Below are 26,316 nucleotides of genomic sequence, written 5' to 3'. Positions count from 1 at the left end.
GTGGACCGGCCCCCTGCTGAAAAAGTTTGCTGACCCCTGAACATAGCTGTCAACTTTTCCCTTTTCTTGCGAGGAATCCTATTCGGAATAAGGGAATTTCCCTTTAAAAAGGGGAAACGTTGACAGCTATGCCCCTGAAGCACTTAAGTTAAATGTTAAATGTTCGTTTTCCTTTTCAATGTGGACAGTGGGAAGATTGAAATACTTAAAACCATGCAAACTATTCAAACCAAGTATAAACAGAATGCACTTTGTTGATGCAAATATTGCTTGTGGATGCAAATATATATATTTTCATTTAATGAAGGATGTATACAGCATGTAACATTTTCTTTTGCAATGTGTTTTCTCCATGGGTCCCTGATATATGAATTTCTATTGCTGCCTAATAACTTCCAGTGACTATAAGACTTGTTCACACTTCCACTTGTTCCATGCTTAGAAAACATGGGTCCAAGGGGCTTTCCAACGGTGCTTTCTAGACACAGTTTCTAGCACTTTCCCCCTTACCCTGCTCCTTTCCCAAGGAAATCTCCCTCTTTAAGTGCTAAATCGGAGCAGACGTCAATCCAGAGAAAACCGAATTGTTGTTTCTGTTAATTGAAATCAATAGATTTAAATATATGGATGACCAGCCTTAGATATTACCCATGTTCCAGGGGTGGGCTAATATAAACCTGTTGACATTTCCCCTTGTAAACGTAAGTCATGTCTTGTATTAGACTTTGCAATCTTAATGTGCATTCTCATGAAACTCAAGAGACATAGAAGTTTGTATTCCTAACTCAGTCTGCAAGCTTTGTGAGCTACACAAAATAGTTGAGACTTACTTAGCTTGTTGGCTATAACACAGTCAACTGGGATTTGCCATACCCACTTGTTTTATGGACAAAAATGCAATTGTGCTGATTCGTTAGAGGGGGAAACTCAGAAGCCACAAAAGAGTAATATAATTTATTGCAGGGCTGGAAGAACCAGTTGTTGTCCAGATGTTTCTGCCAACAACTCCCATCATCCCTAACAATGGACCAATTCTGCTGGGGCTGCTGCTATCAGATTGAATCAAAAAAACATCTGAAGGGTTGAGGTTCCACACCTTGTGTTTATTAGGACCAACTGTGACACCACAAAGTAGTGAGGAAGCTTTTGAATTCATGGCTTTTATCTTTTCAAAGGACGAGTGGTCATTCCTTCTCTGTCCCAGTAGGCTAGCCAAGAAAAGAAAAGAAACTGCTTTGCATCTAAAGTGGTTTAACAGAATGTGCAGGACCAATCTTCCACATGTCCATGCAGGAGTATTTGTGTCCAGTGGGAGGCCTTACTCACTTAGGTGTGTTTAGGATTGCAGCTTTACCTGCCTGTCTAACTCTTCCCACATTCCAGCTTGTTGCCAACTTCAAAGGTTTCACTTTGCCATCATGCCTTGAAGCCTCTTTTGCTCTCCATCTCCCTTTGCTGTTTTCACTGAGCGTTGTAGTACAAAGCATTACAGGAGCCGAAAAGCTTGCTGCTTACTCTTGTGATGTTTTAGTTGGTCCTATAACTTTGACTGGTGCTATTCATATACAAAATTAGTAAAAGTAGTGCAACGCTTTTTAGAATTTTCTTGCACGTGTGAGCGAAGGCCGTTACCTTTGGGCAATTTTTTTTTTTTTTTAGTGGCGCGAGGGTCCTGTGATGCTGAGGTGTTTCTCTCCCTGGGCTCCCCACGAGGCGGGTCCTTGTGCGGAGGAGTTACCCTGACAACACTTTTAATTGCTCTTTTGTGCTCACAGGCAGCATGGTTGAAGTGTTGTAAAAGACACACCCACACTCTCCATGCCTGTTTATGGGCAAGTGCCATTTAAAACCAGTTTCGTTAGACGGGCCTCAATCAGCTGGACCTTGTACAGCTTCAGCTAACCCAGTGTCATTAAAAAGTTGAATAAATTAAGGGCCACTCTGAGGGTCCTCGAACCTAGGTGTAAAAACAGCATCAAGCTCCTTCGGTAGGGGCATGCCATACTTTCAAGCAAAAACGCACAAGAGGATTTGAGATGCAAGTTGTTCATTTGGCCATCAAATCAGCTTTATTTTATGCGTGGCCAGCGCCAGTCCACGGGACTACTCACTTCTGAGGCGTGTTTCAGTGCACCGCTTTAATACCGTCGACAAGTTTTTGTAGGAAACGAAGCGACCTTAATCCGAATCTTGTGGCGACCGTGTGCAAAATGAACTAGTCGTGAATTCGGATTAAAGACGGCGAAACGCAACGGCGTGGCCTTTCTGTAGGGGCGGGGCAAAGGGAGGAGGGGCGAAGCCCTTCAGAAAACCCTTCAGGGACCAAAAGGTTTCTAGTAATAGGGCGCGTCGTGCCTCTCAGCGTAAAATATATATATATATATAAAATATATATAAAACTAATCCTGTTCCTGTCATTGGCACATTGACGTTCTCGTAACGCGAAAGGTACGGCAGCCGCCGTTGAGCCTCCCTTTCTCGGCCTCGCACGGAGAAAGACTGAGCAAAGTACCACCTCAGCCTCCTCGCCAAAATGGAGCGAGTTGAGGCGGGGGGAGGATGTCACGCCGCCATTCCCTCCCCCACCCTCTCCTTCGACGGAAGGTACCAAGCCCGCAGTGAAGAAAGAGGAGGAGGGGGGCTGCTACGGGGCGAGTGGAACATTCCAAACGGTTGAAATGACGATCTCAGGGGGGAGGGGTTTTTTTTCTTTTCCCCTCGGCGGTGACCCCGCCCCTTTCCTCTCCTCGGCTGCCTCGTCTCCTCCGCCCGCCCCCTTTCCGTGGCCAGGACAGAACCTCTTCATCCTGGGGGAGGGCGGGGGGAAGGATGGGAGGCGCGCCCGGGCGGCGGTGACGTCAGCGCGCCTGTGCGTAAGAGGCGGTCCCCCCGTGTCGGCTGCCGCAGTAGCAGCGGCTTAAGCTCCAGTTCCCAGGTTGCCTCGCGGCTCCATTTGAGCCCCATCTTGAGCGAGGGGAGTGAGCAGTTTGAATTTCAGCTCCTTCGGCACAGCGCTGGAGAGCGCAGCGCGCACGGACTTTAAAGAAGGGGGAGGGGGGAGAGAAAGAAGAGAGTGTGAGGCGGAGGGAAAAGGGCCCGGCCGGCTCCTCCGTCGTCGGCGCAGAGAGAGCCGCGTCTAGGAGGCCCGCCCGCCTGAGGGGGCCGCTGTGAGCCGGGCTGGTTCCTCCCCCCTTTTCCTTCCCTCCTCCCGAGAAGATGCGTCTGGTGCTGATCTCCAGGTAGACAGCGGAGGCAGGGCGGCCTGCGCCTCACTTGCCGGCTGCCGCCGCCGCCCCTCTTCCCCGAGACCCGACGGACGGACAGCGGACGGACTAGCGGCCTTGGGCCCGCCTCGGGGACCGCGGGTCTCGCCGGAAACCCCCGCGGAGAGCGCCACCCCGGCGCTGGGAGCCCGCAGCCGGCTGTGTGAAGAGAGCGGCGGCTGCGAAAGGGGGACGGCGGGGCGCTGCTGAGGGAAGAAGGAGAAGAAGAGGAGGAGGAGGAGGTGGTGGCGCCGCCCGCCCGCCGAGGGGCCCGCAGCCTTACTCGGGGGGAGGAAGAGGAGGAGCTCGGCCGCCGCCCCCCTTCCATTCTCCTCTGCCTCGCTCTCCCTTTCCCCCCATCGCCAACCCCAGGCCTGGTGGTGGCCGCCTGCTGAGCCGGGGCTGCGTCGCGAGGGCCGGAGGAATGTGCGATACCGCCGGCGACTGCGCTGTAGACAGAACGTGATCCTCCCCTCCGCTGCGCCAGGGCCGGCTCGGACTTCTGCCTTCTCCGCCGAGCCTTTTCATTTTTTGGCTCTCTGCTTTTCTCTTCTCCTCCGGCGAGGGCAGGTGGGCGGAACCCCCCATCCTCATTCTCTCCCCCGACGACGACTTATCCTCTTTTATTCTCCCGGGGGAAGCACCATGTCCAAGATGCCGGCCAAGAAGAAGAGCTGCTTCCAGATCACCAGCGTGACGACGGCCCAGGTGGCCAGCAGCATCACCGAGGACACCGAGAGCCTGGACGACCCGGATGAATCCCGCACCGAGGACGTTTCCTCCGAGATCTTCGACGTGTCCCGCGCCACCGACTACGGACCCGAAGATGTCTGCGAGCGCAGCTCCTCCGAGGAGACCCTCAACAACGTGGGCGACGCGGAGACCCCGGGGACAGTCTCTCCCAACCTGCTCCTGGATGGGCAAGTGGCTGCTGCCGCCGTCGCCGCCGCGGCCTCCGGAGGGATCCAGCCGCCGCCGCCGCCTTCCCCTGCTGTGCCGACCGCCAACGGAGGAGCTGTTCCCAGGAGCTCCGCGGTGCTCCCAGCGGCTGCCGCCCCGGCCTCTTCAGCGGCAGCAGGAGGCAGCACTGCGCAGGCAGCTGCTGGCTCTGGAGCCATGCCTCTAACGGCTGCCGCCGCATGCAGTTCCCGCTTCAGGGTGATTAAGCTGGACCACGGTACAGGAGAGCCCTATAGACGGGGGCGATGGACGTGTATGGAATACTATGACCGGGACTCCGAGGGCGGGGCCGTTTTAGCCAGGACTGGGGATTGCATTAGACACAACAGTACTTTTGAACAAGCTGTTCAAGATAGGGATAGTGGCCTAGGTGCTACTGGTGGCTCTTTGATAGTTTCGGGGGTTGCAACTTCGGCACATGGCCCCGACTCCCTGGCTGACAGCTCTCTTGCTGCTGTGTCACAGCTACTCCAGCCAGAGAAAATAAACCAACCCTCTCCACAGCAACCCAATTTTGTCATTGGGCAGCAGCCCATAGGCGGGGCTGTGCCTCACAGTAATGCTCAGCCAATCTATTCAGGGGCTACAGCAGCGAGCCAGCAAATGATGGGGCCTCCGCTGCAGACCCAGGCACAGGTAAATGCACAGAACATGGGACAGGCTGGACCTAATGGGAAAGGCATGCCACCTTCGAATGTAGCGATAGCCCAGACAGGTTTGCCTATGCCACAACAGCAGGTACAGCAAGCTAATGTACCTGTGGCTCAGACTCAGCAATTTGCTTATTCTCAGTCGCAGATTCCACCAGTGCATCTGGTGCCAGCCCAAACTCCTGCCCAGCCGGAATACATTCAACATATGACAGTAATGCAGTCTCAAGGAGCTACTCAACAGGCCATCTCAGGTTCTGTCCCGAGCACTGGAGCGTCCAGTCTTCCAGCAGCACAAATAGCTGGTCCAAATCCCTCACCCATAGCACCAGTGATGGGAGTTTCTTCGCAAACTGGTGAAACTGTAGGACAGGTATCTGGGCTATTGCAGGGTGGCCTAACAACTCCAATTCAGACTGTCATTCCTCAGCCAGGAGGTGTGGTGCAGCAAGGCATTGGCCATGCGGGGGTTGTGCAACAGAAATCTATGACTCAGCAGCAAATGGGTGGAAGCAGTCAAGTGGCTGGTGCTCCTCACAGTATAGTTTCTGGAGTTCAGAATGTGCCTGCAGCTGTACCGGGTACTAGTGTGCCCAGTGTGTCTACAACTTCTGTTACTATGCCAAATGCCCCTGTTACTTTAGTCCAGTCCCAGCTGACCAGCCATACATCTGTCAGTAGGAGCTCCAGTGTTGTCCAGCAACATGTTGGCCTTCCACTAATGCAAGGCACAACCAATGTACCTGCAAATCTGCCACAATCTAACATTGGACAATTTCCAAATCAACCTTTAGGCCAGATTGATGATACTAGAAGAAAATCTGAACCCCTACCTCAACCACCACTTTCTCTTGCTGAAAATAAACTTCTTGTGAAGCCACCTATTCCGGACACTTTAGCAAACCCTCTTAATTTACCTGCAACTACTCCTATGAACAGTCTTGCCAGCTCTGTCTTTGGCATATCTATTCCTGTTGATGGTGATGAAGACAGGTATTTATCTTCTATCTTTTTTTTTATGCAGGTGTCTAGTTGCAGACACTCTTACAGCATTTATTTATCAAGTTTAAGTGTCTTAATCTCTTCCAAAGATGTGACATACGATGTGACAAAGGGGATTCACTACTAAACTACTTGTGTAGCAAAAATGTGTAAACCACCGTAAGGAAGAACTTAAGGAAATGAGACTATGAATATTAAGCTGAATACAAAAAGCAAATCACTGTTTCCGTAGTCTTGAAAAAACAGTTACAAGGACTTTCAAGCCCATCACAATTGATAACTTGAAGTAAGGTTACTCTCTTCCATTGTTTAAAGCACAAGTTGGATATATAGTTAGTCTTTATGCTATACACTTGTTTAACTTGAGCTATGTTAGCTGAATAAATCCAGACCTATTCTCTGTTAATGTTGAATACATATACATGACAGCAATGGAAACATAGTTATCAATGGGTGTGTGTAATTCAGTGGGCAGATTTGTAACATGTTTTCTTCAGCAGTTTCAGTGTAATGGCTGCAAAAGCTTACTAACAAAATGTGCTTTATAGGAAAAAGTAAGCAAGTTAACCATAGCATCACATTACTTGTTTTTAAATAGAACCCTTGCTTTATCATTGTTAGGTGTGTGGTTATTATAAAGGGAACAAGCTTTGAGAGATTGGTGAATAACAGTATTAACTTGGGATATTTGTTCAGAGACAAGTCCCATAAAATCAGTGAGGCTTGTTTCATGATGTGTATTTAGGATTGTAGCTTTAGCATGCTTAAACTGAAAAGAAGCGAGTTATAAAGCAACTTGTTTGGGTGTAAGTTGCAAGTTTGCATGTATAGAATTGCATCGTAAAGGGCTTCAGGATTTTCAAGGAAAGTTCTGCTGTTCCACAATTCTTGTTAACAACTGCTGCTGTGGGCAGAAGGAAAGACAGGGCTTTTCCTCTCTTTAGGGAAAGTTGTGTGGGTAACACACTTCATATGGGCTCTGTTTCTTTGGGTAAAGTACCAAATTTGGAAATGTAGCCCTTAAATATTCTATAAATAATTGGTAACTTTTTTAAAAAAAATCACTTCATTAAGAATCTTACTCTATGTGTATTTGTACAAGCACAGTAGAAGAAAATAAGCAAAACAGTACTGTAGCACAATGAGAGGGGCTGAAGATGCAAACACTTTCCTTGGGAAATGACTGAATTTCCTTCGTAGAAGTGAGAGGACTGTCCTATTAACCTCTGGCCTAGCTCTGTAAGAGTTCCTCTTTGTAAATTTAGTAGCATAGGGATGGAAATCCTTAGTCATCTCTTGCCACAATCTTATTATACCTGTTTATCTGAGACTATGCCCCAATTAAGGGTTAATTCTGAGTAGATGTGTATAGGATTGCACTGTTGGTGCTAATTTAAAGTGTAGAGTAACTTTCCCTAAAATGTGCTTATTTCTTGAAGTCTTTCAAATAGCATATGAAATTGCCTTGTGCATCAGAGTATTCCATTACATTTGAGTTGTTAGCATCAAGTAGAAATTCTCTACTTGAGGAAATTGTAACCTAGTATAGGTATGATCTCTACTTGTCAACAAATCTACTTATGATTAAATACAGAAGAGAACAGGCACCTGCCGCTTTGCAGAAATTGATAGCATAGCATTTGCAGTTGGGTATTACATCTAACTTGATTTTGCTATGGTTTACTGAAGTTGAAACCACCACTAATGGAGGTATATATCGTATTTTGTCTTATTAAATAAACATCCTCACTTCAACTTCAAGATAAAGGCAATGGACTTGGTAGGGGGGAAAGGGATAGCTTTGGTATTAAGCCTGATGCTAATATCGAGTTGTAGTGCGAGTGAAAAGGGACTTGTGCAATTCATCTTTCTCTTCTCCCCCTCCCCCTGAGAAACCTCTGGAGAGTTGCCTCTCTCAGACAGTGGATCTGTGTTGCATACTATGCAGTGTGAGGAGGAACTAGCCTGAAATTGTGCAGAGGGATCTGGGGAGTTGCTCTGGTGCACAGTTCTTCCTGATTTTAGGCAATATTCTCTGTTGCACCGCTGCCCCATACAACAGAGTTCCCTCTGAACAGGGATTTTGGAGAGTACAAGAGTTGCAGGGGCGAGGAAGGGAAGCGAGAGAGTGCTTGCATGGTCTGCCTTCCACTTGTGCAACTATTGAATGCAACCCACTGACATAATATTTTTTAAGTGGGTGTGCTAATTTGGTTGGATCTGATGTATTGGTAAGAAATTTTAATGTATGTATAGTGCAATCCTAATCACATTTATTGAGAATATTTTTAGTCTTAGTATGCTTGCTTCAAATTGTAGGTTTTGTTCTTCAGTTGGTGGTACTGATTAAAGGCTGTATGCAAGTTATGTTTATTATGGTATTGTGGAATAATGTGTGTAAATAATATTACTTGAACCAAAACTTTTTTGAGCTGACACACATACATGGATTATTTTGTCAATGACCAGTACAGTATAGCAGAATACCTTGGGCTACACCGAATGCAAATAAACTAGTTCTGTGGGACATTGTGTACAACTAGAAATGTCTGTGGGACACTTCAGCTGTCTTATGACAGGCCTCTTCCAAGAAACAACAGTATGCTTAAGAGGGTGTTCACATACTGTTCAAATATTCCCCCCTTTTATTTCTTCAGCAACAGAAGAGTGGCTTGCTGGGCCCCTTCGGCCAGCTTCTTGTGTGTTGATAATTGAGATAAAATATACAGGAGAAATGTTAGGCAGAAACATTTTGCAGAAAGTTATAAAAAGGGGGAGTTGGCTTGTGTTTGGATTTCAAATTACTTACTGTATGGGTTCCAGAGATTAACTCTGGATTTGGCCTCCACGAGGATTCTATCAACATGGAATGTGCAAGAGAAACCCATTATCTCAATGTGAGGCCTCTTTTATTGATGTTCTTGTAGTTGTATTAAATTACTTAGCTGTCAGTTCAGTTAACCTCTGTATGAGTCATAAAAGGTGTTACATTGAAGTAGCGCTTGTAATGACAATACAGAACATATCAGCAGCTTAATATTGGTGAAGACGGTATCAAGTTTTCAAACTGTGCTCTTAATGCATAGTGGAGGCTCTTGCTTGTATTAATACTTTTTTGTCCAGGAGAACAGATTGTCTCCTTGCTCCAGCACCAGTTCAAGAACTGCTTCTAGGTACTTCTATATAGTAAGCTAATGTATATTGGGATGGATCAGGAATGTGGTGCAGCTAGGACCTTCAAAAAGAGAATAGTAGTCTTTAACTTGGGAATTGGTATGAAACAGCCCAAGGCCTTGGTCCTGCTGGGAATATTGCTAGATTATGTGACTTGGTAAGTGTTATTGGATGTTCTCTTTAAATTATTTGTTTCTAGCCAGTCTCCAATCAAAGTTTTCAAAAGCTACATTTGGAGATGCTGTAATTTGGTGCCTCTGTATTTTAGTTCTTTTTATTCCAGAAATAATTCATAATTAGTTGGTGCCTGTGTAGTATATAAGTTGCTGGGATAGAGCAACTGGAGCTCACCACCATCGTGCTGATTCGAACCACCGACTTTACGATTGGCAAGGCCAAGAGGCCCAGTGGTTTAGACCACAGCGCCACCTGCATCCCTGTGACTCAGCCCTTGCCAACCTAGCAGTTCAAAAGCACACCAGTGCAAGTATATAAATAGGTACCACTGCAGCGGGGAGGTAAATGGCATTTCCGTGCATTCTGGTTTCCGTCACGGTGTCCCGTTGCACCAGAAGCAATTAAGTCATGCTGGCCACATGACCTGGAAAGCTGTCCGTGGACAAATGCCGGCTCCCTCGGCCTGAAGTCGCCTTTGACTGGACTTAACCGTCCAGGGGGTCCTTTACTGTATCTAGTATAAAAGTAAGAGTTCCAAATTGCTAATATACAAAATATTCTGGCAATATTGTACATCCAGAAAACCAGACTGTTTTTTAAGCTGCAGAGCTGTCACGATATATAGAATCTGTTCTCCATGTTGGACTCAGAAACTAGTAAGCAATGAATGTGAACTGCTAGATGATGCCATATTAATAGAATATATACTGTAGTTACCATTTTGAGTTTATTTTAGTAAATACTTAATGCATTTCAGATGACAAAATCCTCAGATGTATTTTAATAACTGGCATAAATTAAACTGGTAAAAATGAAACCTTAGATCTTTTAATCCTGTTAAATCCAAACATTCACTAGACTTCTAAAAACATAACTAGCTGATTACTATACTTTTGGCTCTTGAGAAATATGTTGCCACTCTTGAAAGAATACATCACTGGGAAAGCTTGTTTAAGCCTCCTACATGTTTGGCAGATACCCGGTGCAAATATTACCAGACTGGTTAGAAATGGGATAGATAACTGACCAGTGTGAACTGTGCAGGCTGTAGTCCAGCACTTTAATGAATAGCTGCAATTGTGAAGTCTCCACAGCAGCCGCTGGATTGTTGAAAACCTGATTGTAAGGATTTCTTCATAGAGTATCTCTCTCTGTTCTATGAAAAAGCTTACTTGTATAGCGTGCTAATTGTTGCTGATAAAGTATTATAAATGGTAAAACTGAGCTCTTGAGGCCTCTTTCATAATAGAACAAAACCTTGCATTAGCATCAACATTGATAAGGGTCTCTTTATGCATTGCTCTTATATGCTTTACTTGAAGGGAGGGGGAATAAAAGGATTATGCAAATTGAAAACAGTAGGTACTGCTCATATCCTGCTGTTACTGAATTTCATCCTTTAAAGTTGTGTTCTTGAGCATGCTCAGAACAGCTACAGGCTTTCATAATTTCAGCCTCTAAAATAGCAGTTTGCCATGTTGAAGTGATTTGTGGATGTGGACCAGAAACAAATGCAAGTGGGAATCCTGCATAGGCCCGAAGCATTCCCACAAGATGCAGTGCTGCTTCATTCTTCTTTCACATCTAAAATAGATGTAAAATAGAAACAAAGGTAATAAAATCTGTAGTGGATGACAAATTCTTAATTTTACTATGTAAATTCAGCTCTATAGCAGTTAATGACTGCTTCCTTTAAAATCACCTTCTGATCCGTGAGTGCAATTATTATGAATGCACACTGTGAGCAATGCAATCCTTTAAAAGTCTCACTATTAAAATGGGTGGTCTGAAATATTAGTATCAGAGGTTCTAGTTCTCAGTTCTGGGGCCTATGTGGAGGGAGTGATTGAAGGGAGTGCAATGGAATCAAATAGAAGGGTGCAGAATGCTTGCAAGCGTTGAAGTAATCTGGTATAAAATAAAAGTTTAAATTATTATATTCTTATCTTGTAATGCCAACTTTCTAGAAGCTTTTTCCCTTTTCTACTTCACAGACTTTAGTGGGCTAATTCTGCATTGAAATGAAAACTGCAAGCAGCAAAACAAGGGAAGTCTTGTAGTATTATGGTTCCTTTGCTAAAGCTGTGTCAGATTTCTTTTTGGCAGGGAGAAATATTATCTTCAGGTTATTAGAATAACATCATCTTGTGCAGCTCAGATGCACACATTGAGCCTTTTATTTTAAGAACATCTAATAACATTTAGTACCAGTGCCACAACTATGTAGCTATTTTCTCCCAGCCATCTATGTCCTAACATAAAGACATAACTAGTGTTTCAATATCAGACAATAGTTAAGACTGTTCTCAGTTTTTTTTTTGAGCAAGGGAATATTGCTGTATATTTCAAATACTTTATTTGACTTGGCAGACCAATTTTTCTATCTATATTCATTTTAAAAATGGATCTTGGGTGTCAACATGCATACTTTAAATGAAGGAGGATCTCTTGAAGCAGCATTTTAAAAACTAGTTTCAGGGAAAGCTTTTCTGTTAACTGCTGAGAGCCTACTGCATGTTTGCTATGAAACCAGAGTACATTGTAAAAAAATAATCTGGGGCATATTTTACAGCTCCTAGTTGGTTTTTGTGAGGCATGAGGCAGGCCTTGTTATGCCTTGTTGCTGCCCCACTTGAGTTGAGCGTGACCTAGTAAGGAGGCAGCAGTCTGGCAGCTGCACATTGCAGTGGAAGGTTAGCAATATTGATGGGCCATTATATTATAGCTATATTTCAAAGCTACTGCTGCTCTTGAAGCATTTTTGAAAAGCTTCCGAGCCAACTCCAGGGTCCCCCCAAAACAGTTTGAGTATCAGTGGCTTAGTGCTGACCAACACGAGAGCTGTTGTACTTGTGACTAGGAGTGTTATTCACACACTAAGGTGTTGTGTATGCCTTCCGGAGTGGAACATTTGGAAAACCAGTCTAGTTTATGAAAGGCAAGCTAGAACGCAAAAGTGTTTGCAGAAAATGCAGAGCCATATAAACAGCTGAAGGAGGAAATGAAACAGTAACAGCAGCAAAAAGAAATATTGTAGGCCTGCTTTCAGACCTTATTCTGTGTGATTAGTTAGCAGCAAAAAAGGTCCCCAAGACATCCAGGTTTGCTGAATAAATGCTTTGTGGGTGGGTTTGAGCCTGTATGCCTTGGCAAGTAGGCAGTTTGTGTGGATTGCATTTATAACCATTCTGTTGTTGATGTGAATAAATCAAAATACTGGGGCATGCTTAACATGGGGCAGGTCCCATTAGATGCCATGGGATTTTGCTATACAGGAGGTTAAAGAGCTGTATAGCAGAATGGCTTCAACCCTTTACTAGAACCCTTCCCTCAAATTGCTGTTGTATGCTTTTCATGTGTCTCTTTGATTTATGCCAAAGAGCATCATCACCAAATAGATACAAGTGAGACTTGCAACAAAAGATTGCAATGATTCATTACTTCACAATAGGAGTCTGCAGTGTCTGTCTCCGGCAGGCCTTTAAGACATGTCCTAAGCTTGTGAGGATATTGTACTTAGGAGCAAGTCACAAGTAAAGACTAATTTCACATTTTCTAGGCCTCCTGTCCCCCTAGTACTATTAACAAACTAGTAATTGGTATTTTACTTTACCCTCTCTTGATCCTTTGACTTTTTCCTTAATAGATGGGTACCACTTATACATGTATGTTCTAGAATGTTAGTACAGCCAGTAGCCTGCTGTGTGTCCTGTCTCTGGGAGTTGGCAGCAATTCTACAATATTCTGTACTGGCCAGTTCTTGGGGGGCACACTACATCTGTGGGGTTGTAGGAAAGGCCTGAGGCCATGCCATGTGCTTGTATCAGTCATGTGTGAAATCAGTTTTAGAGGAGCCAGTAGTATTTTAAAATCTGTGTGACCGGTAGCTGATTTCAAGGTTTTGGCCTACATGTCTTTATGTTTCACTGATTTCAGATGAAGCGCTTCTTAAAGTTCCATCTGTAAGTGTGTTAAGTATCCACAAAGGAGAGGGCCTTCTTGGTGGTGACACCCTAGCTTTGGGTGGCTTTGGGATATAAGACCAACATTAATAGCTTTCCAGTGCCAGGTTAAGACTGTTTATTTTACCAGACTTGTAATATTTATTGCATTGTTTTAGTAGCTGGTTGAATGACTATTATTTTATATTCCACTAGGTTTTAATTTTTATTGTTTTTAACATTGTATTAATACTTATATTTTGTGTACACCACCTTGAAATCTATGTGTAGTTGAAGTTATGGTTAGACTTTGTAAAAACCAAATAATTCTGCAAATTCAGGTTCCCCTAAGCATGCTGATACGCTCCCTATTATTTATCTGTGGCCAATTCAGTGGGTGCTCACCACCTGAGTTTGCTATTAGAGGGAGCAATATTTGTTCTCTCCCACCCACCCCATTGGGAAGAAAAAAAGGTCAGACCAGAAATGTCTCCTCCAGACTAACAAAACAGCTATTGCAGCAGACATGTAGAAAAAGGTGATTGCATTTCTGTTTGGTTTAGATATTATTTTTACCTAAACCACCCTGGGGGCTCATTTCAGGTAACTGTTCCTTTTTGAAAGCCTCAAGACCAAATGTTTACTTTTGCCACCCTTCTGCAGGTTTAGCTCCTGCTACCACAATACAGCCCAAAGAAGGGAGATACAGGCCCTGGTTTTCCCAAGTCTTATGGGTACAGAAATCTCATAACTTGAGGCAGCAACCAATTAGGATTTCCATGCCCTCCCCTCAGAGAGAAATAATTAGGACCTCTTCAGGAGTTCCATTACCAAATTATTTATGACTTCAAAAGTCAAAACCAGGACCTTGGGTTCTGTGCCATAAACGTTCTTACCACGTGAACTTAATGTTCAGGCACATTATAGCTTATTGAGGGACTCTTACATTATTAGGCCTTCTAAACCAGTAGCTCACTGTCCTTCTTATTCTATGAAACACAGCTTAGACAACAACAGTATCAGGCAATGGAAAATATTTTGGCATGGAAATTTAAAAAGTAAAATAGAACAAAAACTGGTGTGTTAGTGAGATTGATGAGAGAACACTTAATTTAGTGTAGTAATACCATCTCTACTTGAAGTGTTCTGCTGACTGCTTACGGAAGTGCAACAAGAAGGAATATGCTTAGGTTTTTGTTCCTCTGATAAATATTGGGTGTGAAACCAAAAGCACAAATAGAATACAAATATGAATAGCCCTTTTCATTTTAAATTGAGAATGCACACTGAAACACCATTTTAAGTTTCTATGAAAAAGCAGTGAGATACAGGTTATCGGGATAGAAACTAAACTTAGTTTGTACTCATACTCGGTTTAGCCATTTCCCATGAATCCCGTGATTTTTCTGCTGGAAGGTTAAATGGTCTCTTCCTCTGCTATTTTGGAGAGTAGTTCCCCAGCATTTTCAGTAATCACTGTTAGTAGAATTATTTATGGGGTAAATCCCCCTCCCCAAATCAAGAGATGACAACTATGAACATCTGGCTTCTTGAGTTATGCTTTCATAAAAACAATAGAACAGTCAGCCAGCTGGAAAAGCGACTGCTTTTCCTGATTACAGACACTGGTTGCAGGAAATGAGACATGGACAGAGTACTCACTATCCACCCATAATTAGACTGTAGGATGCTTTGAGCATTTTTTGAAAGAATAAAGGCATAGAATTCAGAGTGTCAGTGGAAAAACAGATGGATATGAATGTCTTTGTTCAGATGTAACACTAAACTATGGTTTAGCACAGCAGTGTGGAGTTTCTTGCCCAAAGGCCTAGTTTGGCTCGGTAGGAGCCCTAGCTTGGGTCTATGAAGCCTTCCCCCCCCCCCCCCCAAGCTATGCCATCAACTGTGGGGCTGTACGGGAACAATCTTAAAATTGATCTTTGCCCAGTGGGACATGTAGTCCGTGCCTATTGAACTAGGTGACAGTTGCAAGCCCTGCTGAGATCTTTCTTCACTCAGGAGCTCCCAGCCGGACAGTCCCTGCCAAAACGGTGCTTGAAGTTAGTGCAGATTGGGGCTTGAACCCCTTCCTGGGATCTTCCTTTGCATCATGGCTTGAACTCAAGGTGCTTGATGGAAACATGAGGTTGATTAACTTGCATTTTTTCAGCTATGTGCATAGACATTCAATTAGTATTTTTACATAATGAGTACCAACAGAATTTAAAGATAATACTGCTATTACAGTGTCAGGAAAAAAACCATTAGAAAGGCATAATTGAAAATCTGGTTCTGTATTATAATATTAACCAAGGGTTTTGTGTTGATGTTGATTGACTCTGATTTTCTGTAAGCTTTAATAGTCACCCAGGAGGTTTGGAACATAAGGCATCCAACTTTCAAGTATGTTATTTTATGGAAAATGCTATAATATTGCCCTCTTTTCCAAACACAGATGACCTGTATTTGGAAATATACATTATAGAGTATAGTGAGCTGTTCATATACAGTGGACCCTCTGGATACAGATTTAAATCATTCTGGGGGGTCCATGCGCATCCCAAAAAATCTGTAACCAGAGGCGCAGCTTCTGCACACACACACAGTGCAATAGAACGCTTCCGTGCATGCGCACAAAGCGCTTCTGCGCATGTGTGAGTGGTGAAACCCGGGGAAATACTTCCGGGTTTGCCGCTTTCACAATCCAAAGATTACATATCCAGAGAGGTACGTAACCCGAGGGTCCATTGTACTGCCTTTCTGCCAAGGCACCCCAAAATGTGTTTTACAAGTTAAAACTCTAGATCAAGATAAGGTATGATAAAAAGAGCAAAACAATAACCTTATTAGTAAAACTGTTAAAAAGTCATTAAAAAAAGTCAAATAATAAATAAAATCAGCAATAAGCTAAGCACAGTAAACATACTACATATCTGGGTAGGCATTGTATGCGAAAAAGATGGCAGCCAACCAGTCTCATGTGTTGTTAAAACCTCCACAGTAGCTAAGGTTTTTTCTCTCCCAAACTTAGCATAGTGAAAGCATACTTTTGTCCTGAACATAAGTTTCCAGGTATGTTGCTAATTCAGCTATCTAATGAAGGAGTCAAAGAATTGCTTTGTATTCTCTCCAACCAGCAGTTCAATATATCCACAGCTTACCCACATGTATGATCTAAAAAATAATTATATGTAGAACAGATAATATTTAAACAGTACCTGGAGTACTTTCCTTGAGTGCTTGGTGAACACATTAACCCCACTCCCACTGTTTCTAATCTCTTCTCAACTTGCTCTTCGGTTCATTATAGTTCATTAATAGAAAAATGTGAATGAACACCAGTGGTATTGCTTACTTTCAGAATTTGGATTCAAAGAAACTGTAGTCATATTTAAGGTAGAATGTCACATCAACCAGTAGTCTTATCAATATGATGCCTTAATTACCATCTCCACAAATGGCTATTTGCTTTATGCATGACACTTTGTAGTTCAGCATGGGCTGAACATATCACATAAGAAGGCAGCAGCCAGTGTTTTGACTGGCAGAGACTGATAATCCTTCTTTGAATACCATCTGCATCACAGGGGAAGCTTACATGTACAAGGGAAAGGTCTTTCCCCATTGTGGTACCCAAGCTATGTGATTCCCTTCCCAGGGAGTGTATGCCTGTTTGCTATCTTTTAGACGCCAAGCAAAATCCTTTTTTTATTTACCCAGGCATTTTGAAATGTTGTTGAAACAACTAAATTAATTTAAAACTTTAAAAATCTTGACTATTATCCATTGCTTTCTTTGTATTGTTTTTCTTGTTTTTAATTTAAAACCCCTTTAAATCATAGGTACAAAGTGTTTATATTAAATGTGATCTATCCAGAGAGGTAGCGATAGATCGAAAGTGCTAGCCACTCAAGGCATTCAGAGGAAAATGAAAAGAGAAAAAGCACAGAGGTGGGGAGGAGACGTATAAAACAAGGAAATGGTGTGAAAAGAGGAGACTGAAGCAGGTAAGTTGGTCCAAAGATGGGGGAGGCAAGAAGAAAGGGAAAACAAAGCTGGCTTTAGTCCCAACCGGTTGAACATTGACAGTATTGTTTTCTTTTTTTAAAGGATTGTCAGTAGCAGGTAGCCAGCTGTTCAGGGGCATACTTGCACTGCTTTCTGGCTTGTATTCTGAATAAGTTTTTACTAAAACTGTATTAGGAACATGGTATGCTACACCTGTTTTCTAGAATACTTTAAAAAGTAAATATGCTAGTTGACCCAGGCCCTTCCTTTAGCTTAATTGCTAGTGCGATATACTTCAGCTGCCTCTTTCATATTCTAAAACTGCCAGCCTTGAAGCACTGAATACTGTATCTCGTTAAAAATGCAGGCCTCACAGTTTGAAAAGATAATATTAGGATCCAGGGTCAAAATATTATTAAAAATGTATAACTACTTGAGTGGGATAAAATGGAGGAAATGGTTAAACCTTCAACGATAAATTGGGCCAGGGACGTGGGACGCAATATTGATTTTGCACTATGGGAGCAGCTGGGCAAAGTAAATATAAAGTTTACAGCATGCTAAACACTAAGAGAAACATTTATTAAGATTCTGCATAGGTGGTATTTGAAACCAAATACAGTAGTAAAAAATGTCAAAATCAAAGGGCAATTGCTGGAAATGTAAGACAGTAGAGGGATCCTTTTACCATATGTGGTGGACGTGTAGTATAATTTAAAACTACTGGGAAATGATCCATAATGAACTAAAAAAATGTTTTAAAAATCCTCTGAAAACCTAGAAGCATTGACAAAAAAAGAGAGAAACTTGTTCCTCTATGCAACAACAGCTGCACCATAATATGTTTTTGCATATTTTAATCAAAGTGATCCAAAATGCTACCTGAGCTATATTCAAGGTTTGGGCATGCAGTGGCGTTTCCAACTTAAATATGGAGCAACCTGTGGTTTGGATTTAAATTTTTTCCACTTCTAGAAATGCATCTGTCCAGAAAAAAATTTAATATCAAAATGAATGAACATTGTGCAACATAAAATTGGACAAATGACATAATACTAAGCAAATCTTAAAGTCATATTTTTTTCAAGTTACTATCCCTATGATTTTTTCACACAGCTTTTCAGTAGTGCCAAAGTTTTCAGTGCTTTTATATTTTGTCTTACTCCTAAATTAAGTTTAGATTCCAAAATGAGGTGTATGCTATTAAGGCTCCATTCCTTAAAATCTGTACAAGTTGTTTTTTAAAAGAAAAAGCAAGTAAACATTTGTTTGAATGTGATGTTTAAACTGCTTTATCAATCTTCTCCCTGAAAAATTTCTATTCAACTATTTCTGGAAAAACCTATTTATGCTGCACATAAAATTTGCATGGCATTCTTTGCCTTTTACAAGTGTAAGTCAAACACGTTGATCTTTGTGGCAGTAGAAAAAGTTCCCTTTCAGAATTTTCTGGAGCAACCAAATAATTGCATAAATCTGTGCCATATTGCAAACTGTTTTTGTAAGTTTATTTCGGCTCCAAAAGCAGTTTACTACATTTCTTGGAGAGCTCCTGTCCAAAAGTTTCATGTCAGGAGGGCTTTGGGCTTGTACAGCTGCTTGTACATTTCTCTGAGTTGCAGCCATTCTGAAATGCTCTTTAGAGAAAACCCTAATTTAGTTTCTGTGGTTAATATTTTGTTTTTGGATTACTTCATTAGGATAACAGCCCTTCACCTTTCATACATAATAAAAATAATCACATATGCGTAGCTAAAGAAAAATTGGCAGTTGTAGCTGGTGTCGAGAAAACAAAAGTTTTATTTTCTGCTTCTGCTGTTAGTTGGCAGGAATTTGGGAATGAATCTGAATGTGGATAGTGGACTAGCTGAATTATTAGTAACTCATGAAAACAATTGTCAATTTTGTAGACTAAGAACCAAAAGTTCAATGACTGATAATTAATGTTGAGTAATTATTGATATACATTTAGACATTTCTGCACACTATTGTGCTAACTGAACATTGTACACTCTCTCTTATCCCCAACTCTGCATACCATCCCTTCCGCACCCAAGCCTCATAAAATATTGGGGAAAGTGGTTAACAACTATTTTGTTACAAGCTAATTCTTCCTGAGAAAATGTCAGTCTTGTTACAGACGTGACACGAGAGAGTATTTTTGCTTTATTTCAGGAGCTATGTTTGCTTTCTGTTTTGGATTTGCCTTGTAGCGTGATTACATTGAAGCTTTAACCTTGTGTATGTGTGAATTTCATAGTTGACTCTCTCCCAAGCTATTGCTAAGTCGTTGCATTAGTGGAAGCAAGCACATCAAGCCCTGCTAGCATAAGCCCCCCAAGATCTGCTTTTTGGGGGGGGCTGAAGAATCCCCCCCAAACAGCATTCAGGGGGAGGAGAGGGGAGATTGTGCCACCTGGCAAGCTGATGTAACGGTCACCTTTGTATGATATTTAATCCCACTTCTAATGTTCAATTTTGAGATAACAACTGCATTTTTATATATACCATGATTTAGTCTCAATGGACTTGCATGCACCCTTCCCTCTCCTCTCTCAATATGGCTGCAAGAAAAGGAGCTCAGTGCTATCATTTTAGTTTAATTACTGTACAGTGGTACCTCGGGATGCGAACGGGATCCGTTCCGGAGCCCCGTTCGCATCCCGAAGCGAACGTAACCCGTGTCTGTGCCGTGGAGCAACCCGAATTTGCCTAACCTGAAGCGTATTCATCCCGAGGTATGACTGTATACTGTGCCACCCAATGCCTAAACTGTGGTTGATATTAACTGTGGCTAGTGGAAACAAGCTAGCTTCATAAAATCTGGTGTGCAATTGACTCGCTTCCTCTAACCATAGTTACAGTGAGCATCTGTTTGTGTTGACACTGTAGTTAATTTTAAACAGAAGCAAGTGCTTTTGAACTTTCACAGTCAGTTCTCATAATGCTATTACAGTTGCCTCCCCACTTATGCAGGGGTTATGTTCCCGAGTACCACTTGTATAGATGAAATCACATACAGTGGGGAACACAAAATAGAAAAGCCAGACTCTGCCACAAATCCGCAAAACTCCACCATATTTGCTCCCTCCAATCCTCCTTTCTCAAACTCCAACTCTCCACAGGCCTCAAAGGTTGGTGCAAAGGATCCTGAGATTGCTGGCCATCAGGTGTATCAAAAGTTATGAGTATTTTGTAGGCTTTATGTCAAGATTAGAGAGGTTCTTTATGGAACACTGAAACTCAAATGAAGAATTTCTTGGCTTGACTCTTAGAAAGATGGTTACACAGTATACCTGACTTCTAGGGTCTCCTTTCTCTTGCTATTTTGTGAAATGACTTGTGAAATGTGCAAGTGTGTCTTTGCTGTTTAAGACTGTAAATATTCTTGGTCAAAAATATTTGACCAATGTGACAGACTTGTTTGTTTCCAAATGAGCAAATATGAATCCTTCAGTTTATGGTTTCGTATTTCACTGCTTGAATTTCCGTTGTGTATGTCATCTTAACTTTATAAATTAAAAGTTGTAAAAAGACACGCTTATATAAGAAAACATATTAGGAGGAAAGCCTGCTGTTTGTGAGCTAGAGTATGTTATATGTGAAAGCTAGAAGGAAGTCACCATGTATGGACGTTGTATCTTCTTAAACATTAGATGCTAGGTAAAAACAGGAAATGCTATCACTGTGTCCTGTTTGTGAGTGCCCACAGGCACCTAGCTAGCCACATTTGGAAATGGGCTTGCTGGCTGATCCAGCAAGGCAGTTCTTTTCCTAGCTATGGAACTTATATTTTTACACACTTTCTGCTACATGTGTTAGTGAACTCTCTATTTTGTACTACTCTATACTCTACGAGCTGTTGCAGATCTTTGTGTGGGGAGCTCTACATGTTGAAACCTAAAAACGTAATATTTTCCTTCAAGCAAATTGTTATCTGTTCTCAATCTTGTTTCATTTCCTGGCTTTCATAGGAATCCTTCAGCTACTTTCTACCAAGTGTTCCATTCGAACAAGTTACGGGAATCAAAGAACCTCTGGGATAGGTATGAATACTTAAGTATGGAAAAAAAGCATACATGCTGAAGTATGCATGAATGGCTTTGCACTGTGCAGGTTTCTCGTCATCAAGTAGTATGTTCACTTCAACATACCTATTCTGCCTATGTCCTTCACTTAGCTGCTGTGACTTGACTAGAGCAGCCATAGTATTCAAAATTGTCAGTCAAATGGTTATTCGCTTCTGGGCCATGTGGATTCTGGCCCTGTTCCATGCACCACATTCTTTTTCTTCTGTAGTTGGCAGAATAGTCGTAGTAATTGATTTGTTTGTTATATTTGTATGCCACCCAGTAAAAAGAATGGCATACAATAAATAAGTATAAAAATTATTTAACTGCAAGATAAAACATAAAAGCAAAAGTAGCTTAAAACACAATTTGAAAATAGAACTTGCTGCAACCCCAAAGTTAAAATGCAGATTTAAAATTTGAAAGGACCAGTATGAATAGAAGACCAGGATGAATAGAAAAGTCTTTACCCAGCACCAAAAAGCCTAAGAAATGTTGTTGATCAGCAGCACCAACCTGGCTTTTGAAGACGTATCAGTGGAAAGTATTTTTGGAAACTGGTCACTTAAATTGCAGAATGAAAATGCAGCATATGTGGGGAATACTTTGATAGAAAACCATTACAATTGTGCAGCTATAAATTGGAATATAGATAGGGAAAACCTGTGTAAGGATTTGGGCAAAGCTAGACATGTGGCGAGAAACTGCAACAAATTCCAACTTGGAGGACATCACTTGTAAAAGTTGCATTACTAATTCAACATCTGCAGTTTGGCGTTCTCACAATATTAATATTATAGATAGAAAGCTTGGTGGCTTTTCTGGCTTACAGCAAGTTTTCTACTGCTATAGCTTTCTATAGTGTGTTCAGACATTTGTATTTGAACATGAAACACCATCATTTGTTTGCATTTGCCTTACTGAAGCAAAGAAAACATAATGGCTTCTCTAAAGCTTGCTTTTTCACATGCTTGCTCACTTCAGAAGGAACGCATTCTAGTTTGAAGAATTACAGGATTTAAAATCACAATAGTAGTCTGAAATGCTGTCATCTTCTGGATTAAGAATAGAAGATCTCTTAACATTTAAGGGTTTAAGTGCTGTATCTAAACATGCCACTTAAAGAGGGGATTCAGGAACAGCAAGAGTTCATTTCTGTATATCTTTTCTATAACATATCTAGAGTTACGGAGTTTGGTTCAGTGGGGCGGGGGAGTTTGGACAGGGGAACCCACAATGTGTAGTGTGCTGCTGTTGGGGAATTGAAATGAAGATTAGTGAAAATAGCCTTTTCCAGCAGGAGCCTCTGCTGAAATTCCACAAATAGAAAAAGCCTCTCTGTTTGTAAAAGAGCAGTTTTGAATTCAGCCTGTAGACTTCTGGTTAAGTTTACCATCTTAACTAGAATATGTTTGGTATTTCAGTAGTATTAGAGTTTCAAATATATGAATATTTTATGAAAGGTAATGTTAAGGAATATTTTAAAAACACCCTGCATTTAATTCAATGTAGCCATGATCCCAACATTTCCAACGTTTAGGTGTGAGTGGTGCTGCTTATTTATCCAAAATGGCACCACCCGAGAGAGAGAGAGAGAGAGAGAGAGAGAGAGAGAGAGAGAGAGAGATCAGCAGGCCCAGGAAAACACAAGGTTTGCAGAAGTACAGAAAAAAATCTGGTGAGGGGGAAAAATAAAGTGAGAGAATCCTCAAAACAGACTAGTAAGGACTGACCCCTCCTTAGTAGCCATAGGGTGCTGATGGGACAGGGAATGTAATTGAATATCCTGCAGGAGGGAATGACTGGCCTAACTGGAACAGTAAATCTGTGACACTTTTGCAATATTATTTTCAATACCTTTAGATACCTGTTGACCAACATTTATAAGGAACTCTGGTGAGGGCTTTGCCTTGGAAGCAGAGTTTAGCTATCTGTAGATTCAAGTACACTTTTATGAGTTTCTGCACATTACTGGCAATCAAGAGCATGTTCTACAGTTATAAAGGAAAACAGGTTGCATCCTATGTTCATTTCTAGCCATTCAGTAACTTTTGCAGTGTAGGTAGATTCCAGCCTTGCATCTTTTGCACCAAGATGTTATCATGTATGAAAGTTGCCCCATTGGCCAAATCTGTTCTTAGAGCAGTATTGAGCAGAGCTCAGGAACGTGAAAACAGGACGATGTGTTTTGATTGTTCACTTTTACTGCCTTGCATGACTTGGAATGCATGGCAGAACTGAGTGGTGTATAAGCCTCCTAATACTGAAGTTGAATGACTGCAACCTGCCAAGGTTCTCAGTTGATCTCCTATTTTGTTTCAGTCATCCAATTTGATCTCTTCTGGAATAAATGGATAACTTTTCTACATAAGTTTAAATGTTAAGAGTGACCTATATATTTGGGATATATTCAAACAAGTTTCTATTTCACAATAACAGCAGGGGACTATTCATATAACAGAAAGTTTCTTACCTTGTAACTTCAACTGAAAAGAGGTCACTAGCAGTAGTTCGTAAATTAAAACAGGCTACTGCTAGACAATGCACCCTGTTAAATCACTAATGAAGGCAAGTTGCCATCGGAGGCAGGACCTGGAACACAATATTCTACAATACAATTTGTTCCCAGTTTGAGGCAAGCTAATTCTTAATTCATCTCTGGTGGGCTAAATGGGAGTTGCCCTAAAAACTTGCAGCTTGCCTTGAGGATCTGTTTGGTTACAAGGTTGTTTCACTCCAGATTGGCCCCCTGGACAATAAGAGATGCCTGCAGGAAAACAGTTTCATCACATGCAAAAATTCCCTGAATTTTAGGGGGAAGGGTATGATGTTTGCTTTTCCACTCTTTAACAGTTCCTTCGCTGCTTGCCAGAAGTTTTGTAGCTGAAACATTATCACTACTTTCCTGAAGCTGTGGTGGTGTGCAGCGGCTAGAGTTGTCCAATTCTTACAACTATTCTGACATTATAGCATGATAGTATTCTAGAATCTCCCAATTTCCACTATTTTTATGGATGTCGAAAGCCACACAGCATAGGGAACAGTAGAAACAGGCCATCTTTGGTTTGCTAGATTAGGTGGTAACTTTCACAATCTGGTCTCTGCCTAATCGCAGACCTCTATAATAGAACTTTTTCTTTTAGCCTTCCTTTTGAAAAGAGATTTACTGCGGTTGTATTGATGGTTTCCATGAGGGTGTCATTTGAAACTGCTGCTAGAGCTATTTTTCAGGTCTTACAGGTCAGTGGAGTAGTACTGAACTTCTTTAAACATGCAAAGTACATTTTCAGTAAAAATGATTGTGCTGCAGTGCAAAGCTTGACGTGTTTATACTTTTAGATGGTCGGAGTCACAAAGCAAACTGCCTTGCAGCTACACTTACTCAATGGATAAGGTCTATTCTCTTGTGTCTGGCAATTTTCTGGGGAGTGTTTTGAAACCCACAAAATTACGAATAGTTATTTGCAAGAGACTGAAACACCATGTAGCAGAATGAGCATTTTTGAAGAAACCTGTGTTTTCTTTAGACTTTTTATATTAATATTTGCAAGAATACCTTTGATAGCTACATAGTTCAAATCTTTTTAAAATTGAAGATGATGACTACCGAGGCGTCCTTTGGGAAGCCTCCATGTTTTCTCCGGCTCGCCACTTGAACGCTTGTTGCTAGGTGCATTAGTCTCAGGAGGCTTCCCCGTCTTAAATAACTCAAAACAGATCAGGGAGGGGCATAGAGTAGGTGATTTGAAAGCAGACTTCTTGAACAGTATTTTTTTCAAGTTGTATTAAAACCAAGTTTTTAGTTTGGTTACTGGCACTAAAAATCATGGAGGCTACTAGTGCAACGAGGCAGCAGCTTTGGGCCATTGACAGCCCTATATAGAGGACAAAAATAAGTTTAACTAATTAAAAAATTGAAAATTAATCACCACATTGATATTAGTTAGATTTTATTAATAACTTGTCAGAATCTTTACCAAACTGCTTTTACAAATGTAGTTTGGAAGACCAACTTAAAGCAGCTCTCTGAAGACAGCTTTCTGATTTTAGTTTGTCCCCTTATTAAATAAGGACGTTCTTAGTTCCTGCAGGAACTTTCAACTACAAAAAGAATGCGCAGCAAACGGTGCTACTGAAGCTTCTGGAGTAGTTACAAAAGGTACAGACTGAAGTCTTATAGGTACTGCGTGACTTAAAATTGTTTTTGGTTTAAGAAATCCCTACATCAATTACAAGCCTTGCATTTGAGATACCTACATGTAACTGAAATGCATTTGGGCTCACTAGCATTGCTTTGTATGAAAAATTACACTTGCATTCAGCTATCAAATTTCAATCTATTTTGTTTCATGAATGGGTGCAACTCTTTTGTTAACACATTCTTAATTAGATCAAACATTGAGAAAAGAGTTGACTTAAATTGTCAGCACACTGCATACTTGCATGTTGAAAACTCAGTTTTGTGAGTTGCCTAAGATACCTGTCACTAAAGTAGCTTACTCTAGTGACTGTGGAGTGTCTTATTAGGCAATTAGTATGGAATTTAGTACACTTTTCCCAAAGTGATATTTTGTGATACTTAATGCATTTTTATGCCACCCCTTTAACAAAGTGATTTACATGCAGTAGGGAAAACATTACTATTATAAACTGCAGTTAAAACATTTCCAGTGGTGAATGAGAATATGAACTGCCCATTCTTGTTCTCCACTTCTTGTGCTTTTTCATTGCTCTTGATTATTGCAGTATATTCAGAAACCTTTCAGAGTTATTCACAAAATTTAACTTTCAAGTTGGGGGCAGTAAACTGATATGAAGAATAAAATCTTAAATAGTGATTCATATCATCATTTATCTTCCCAGAAATTGGAGTGCATTGGTGTGGGCACTCAGGTCTAAGAGAAGTGTTTCTGGTAGCTGATCAAAGCGGAAGGTGGCTAATCTTTACTAGGCCAGCATAAAGCAAAGTCCTCATACTTCCTACAGATAACGTCACAAATGTTAAAACAAATGTGTGCATTTTGGTGCGTGTGTGCAGAGTAAGCTGACTAGGTATTGTAGGAGAACGGCA

At 41.6% G+C, this 26,316-nt stretch overlaps 1 protein-coding gene across 4 annotated transcripts in view; it reads left to right on the top strand.

The window, feature by feature from the left end:
- The first annotated feature begins 2,880 nt into the window (after positions 1–2,880).
- Positions 2,881–26,316, top strand: part of TSC22D2 (TSC22 domain family member 2) — a 37,178-nt gene continuing 13,742 nt past the window's right edge. Inside the window, exons 1-3 of one of the 4 annotated variants that reach the window (XR_013393139.1) lie at positions 2,881–5,866; positions 17,010–17,174; positions 21,150–21,221. Coding sequence is in view for 2 of the 4 variants with exons in the window: in XM_028731284.2 (XP_028587117.1) it covers positions 3,909–5,866; positions 21,150–21,221 (2,030 nt within the window). In the remaining 2 variants the exon portion in view is untranslated. The remainder of the gene's footprint in view (positions 5,867–17,009; positions 17,175–21,149; positions 21,222–26,316) is intronic. The other 3 variants (XR_013393140.1, XM_028731284.2, XM_028731285.2) reach the window with 3 other exon arrangements.

This window comes from Podarcis muralis, chromosome 6 (genome assembly GCF_964188315.1).
Source record: "Podarcis muralis chromosome 6, rPodMur119.hap1.1, whole genome shotgun sequence".
NCBI lineage: Eukaryota > Metazoa > Chordata > Lepidosauria > Squamata > Lacertidae > Podarcis > Podarcis muralis.
This window is presented reverse-complemented; position numbering and strand designations above follow the sequence as displayed.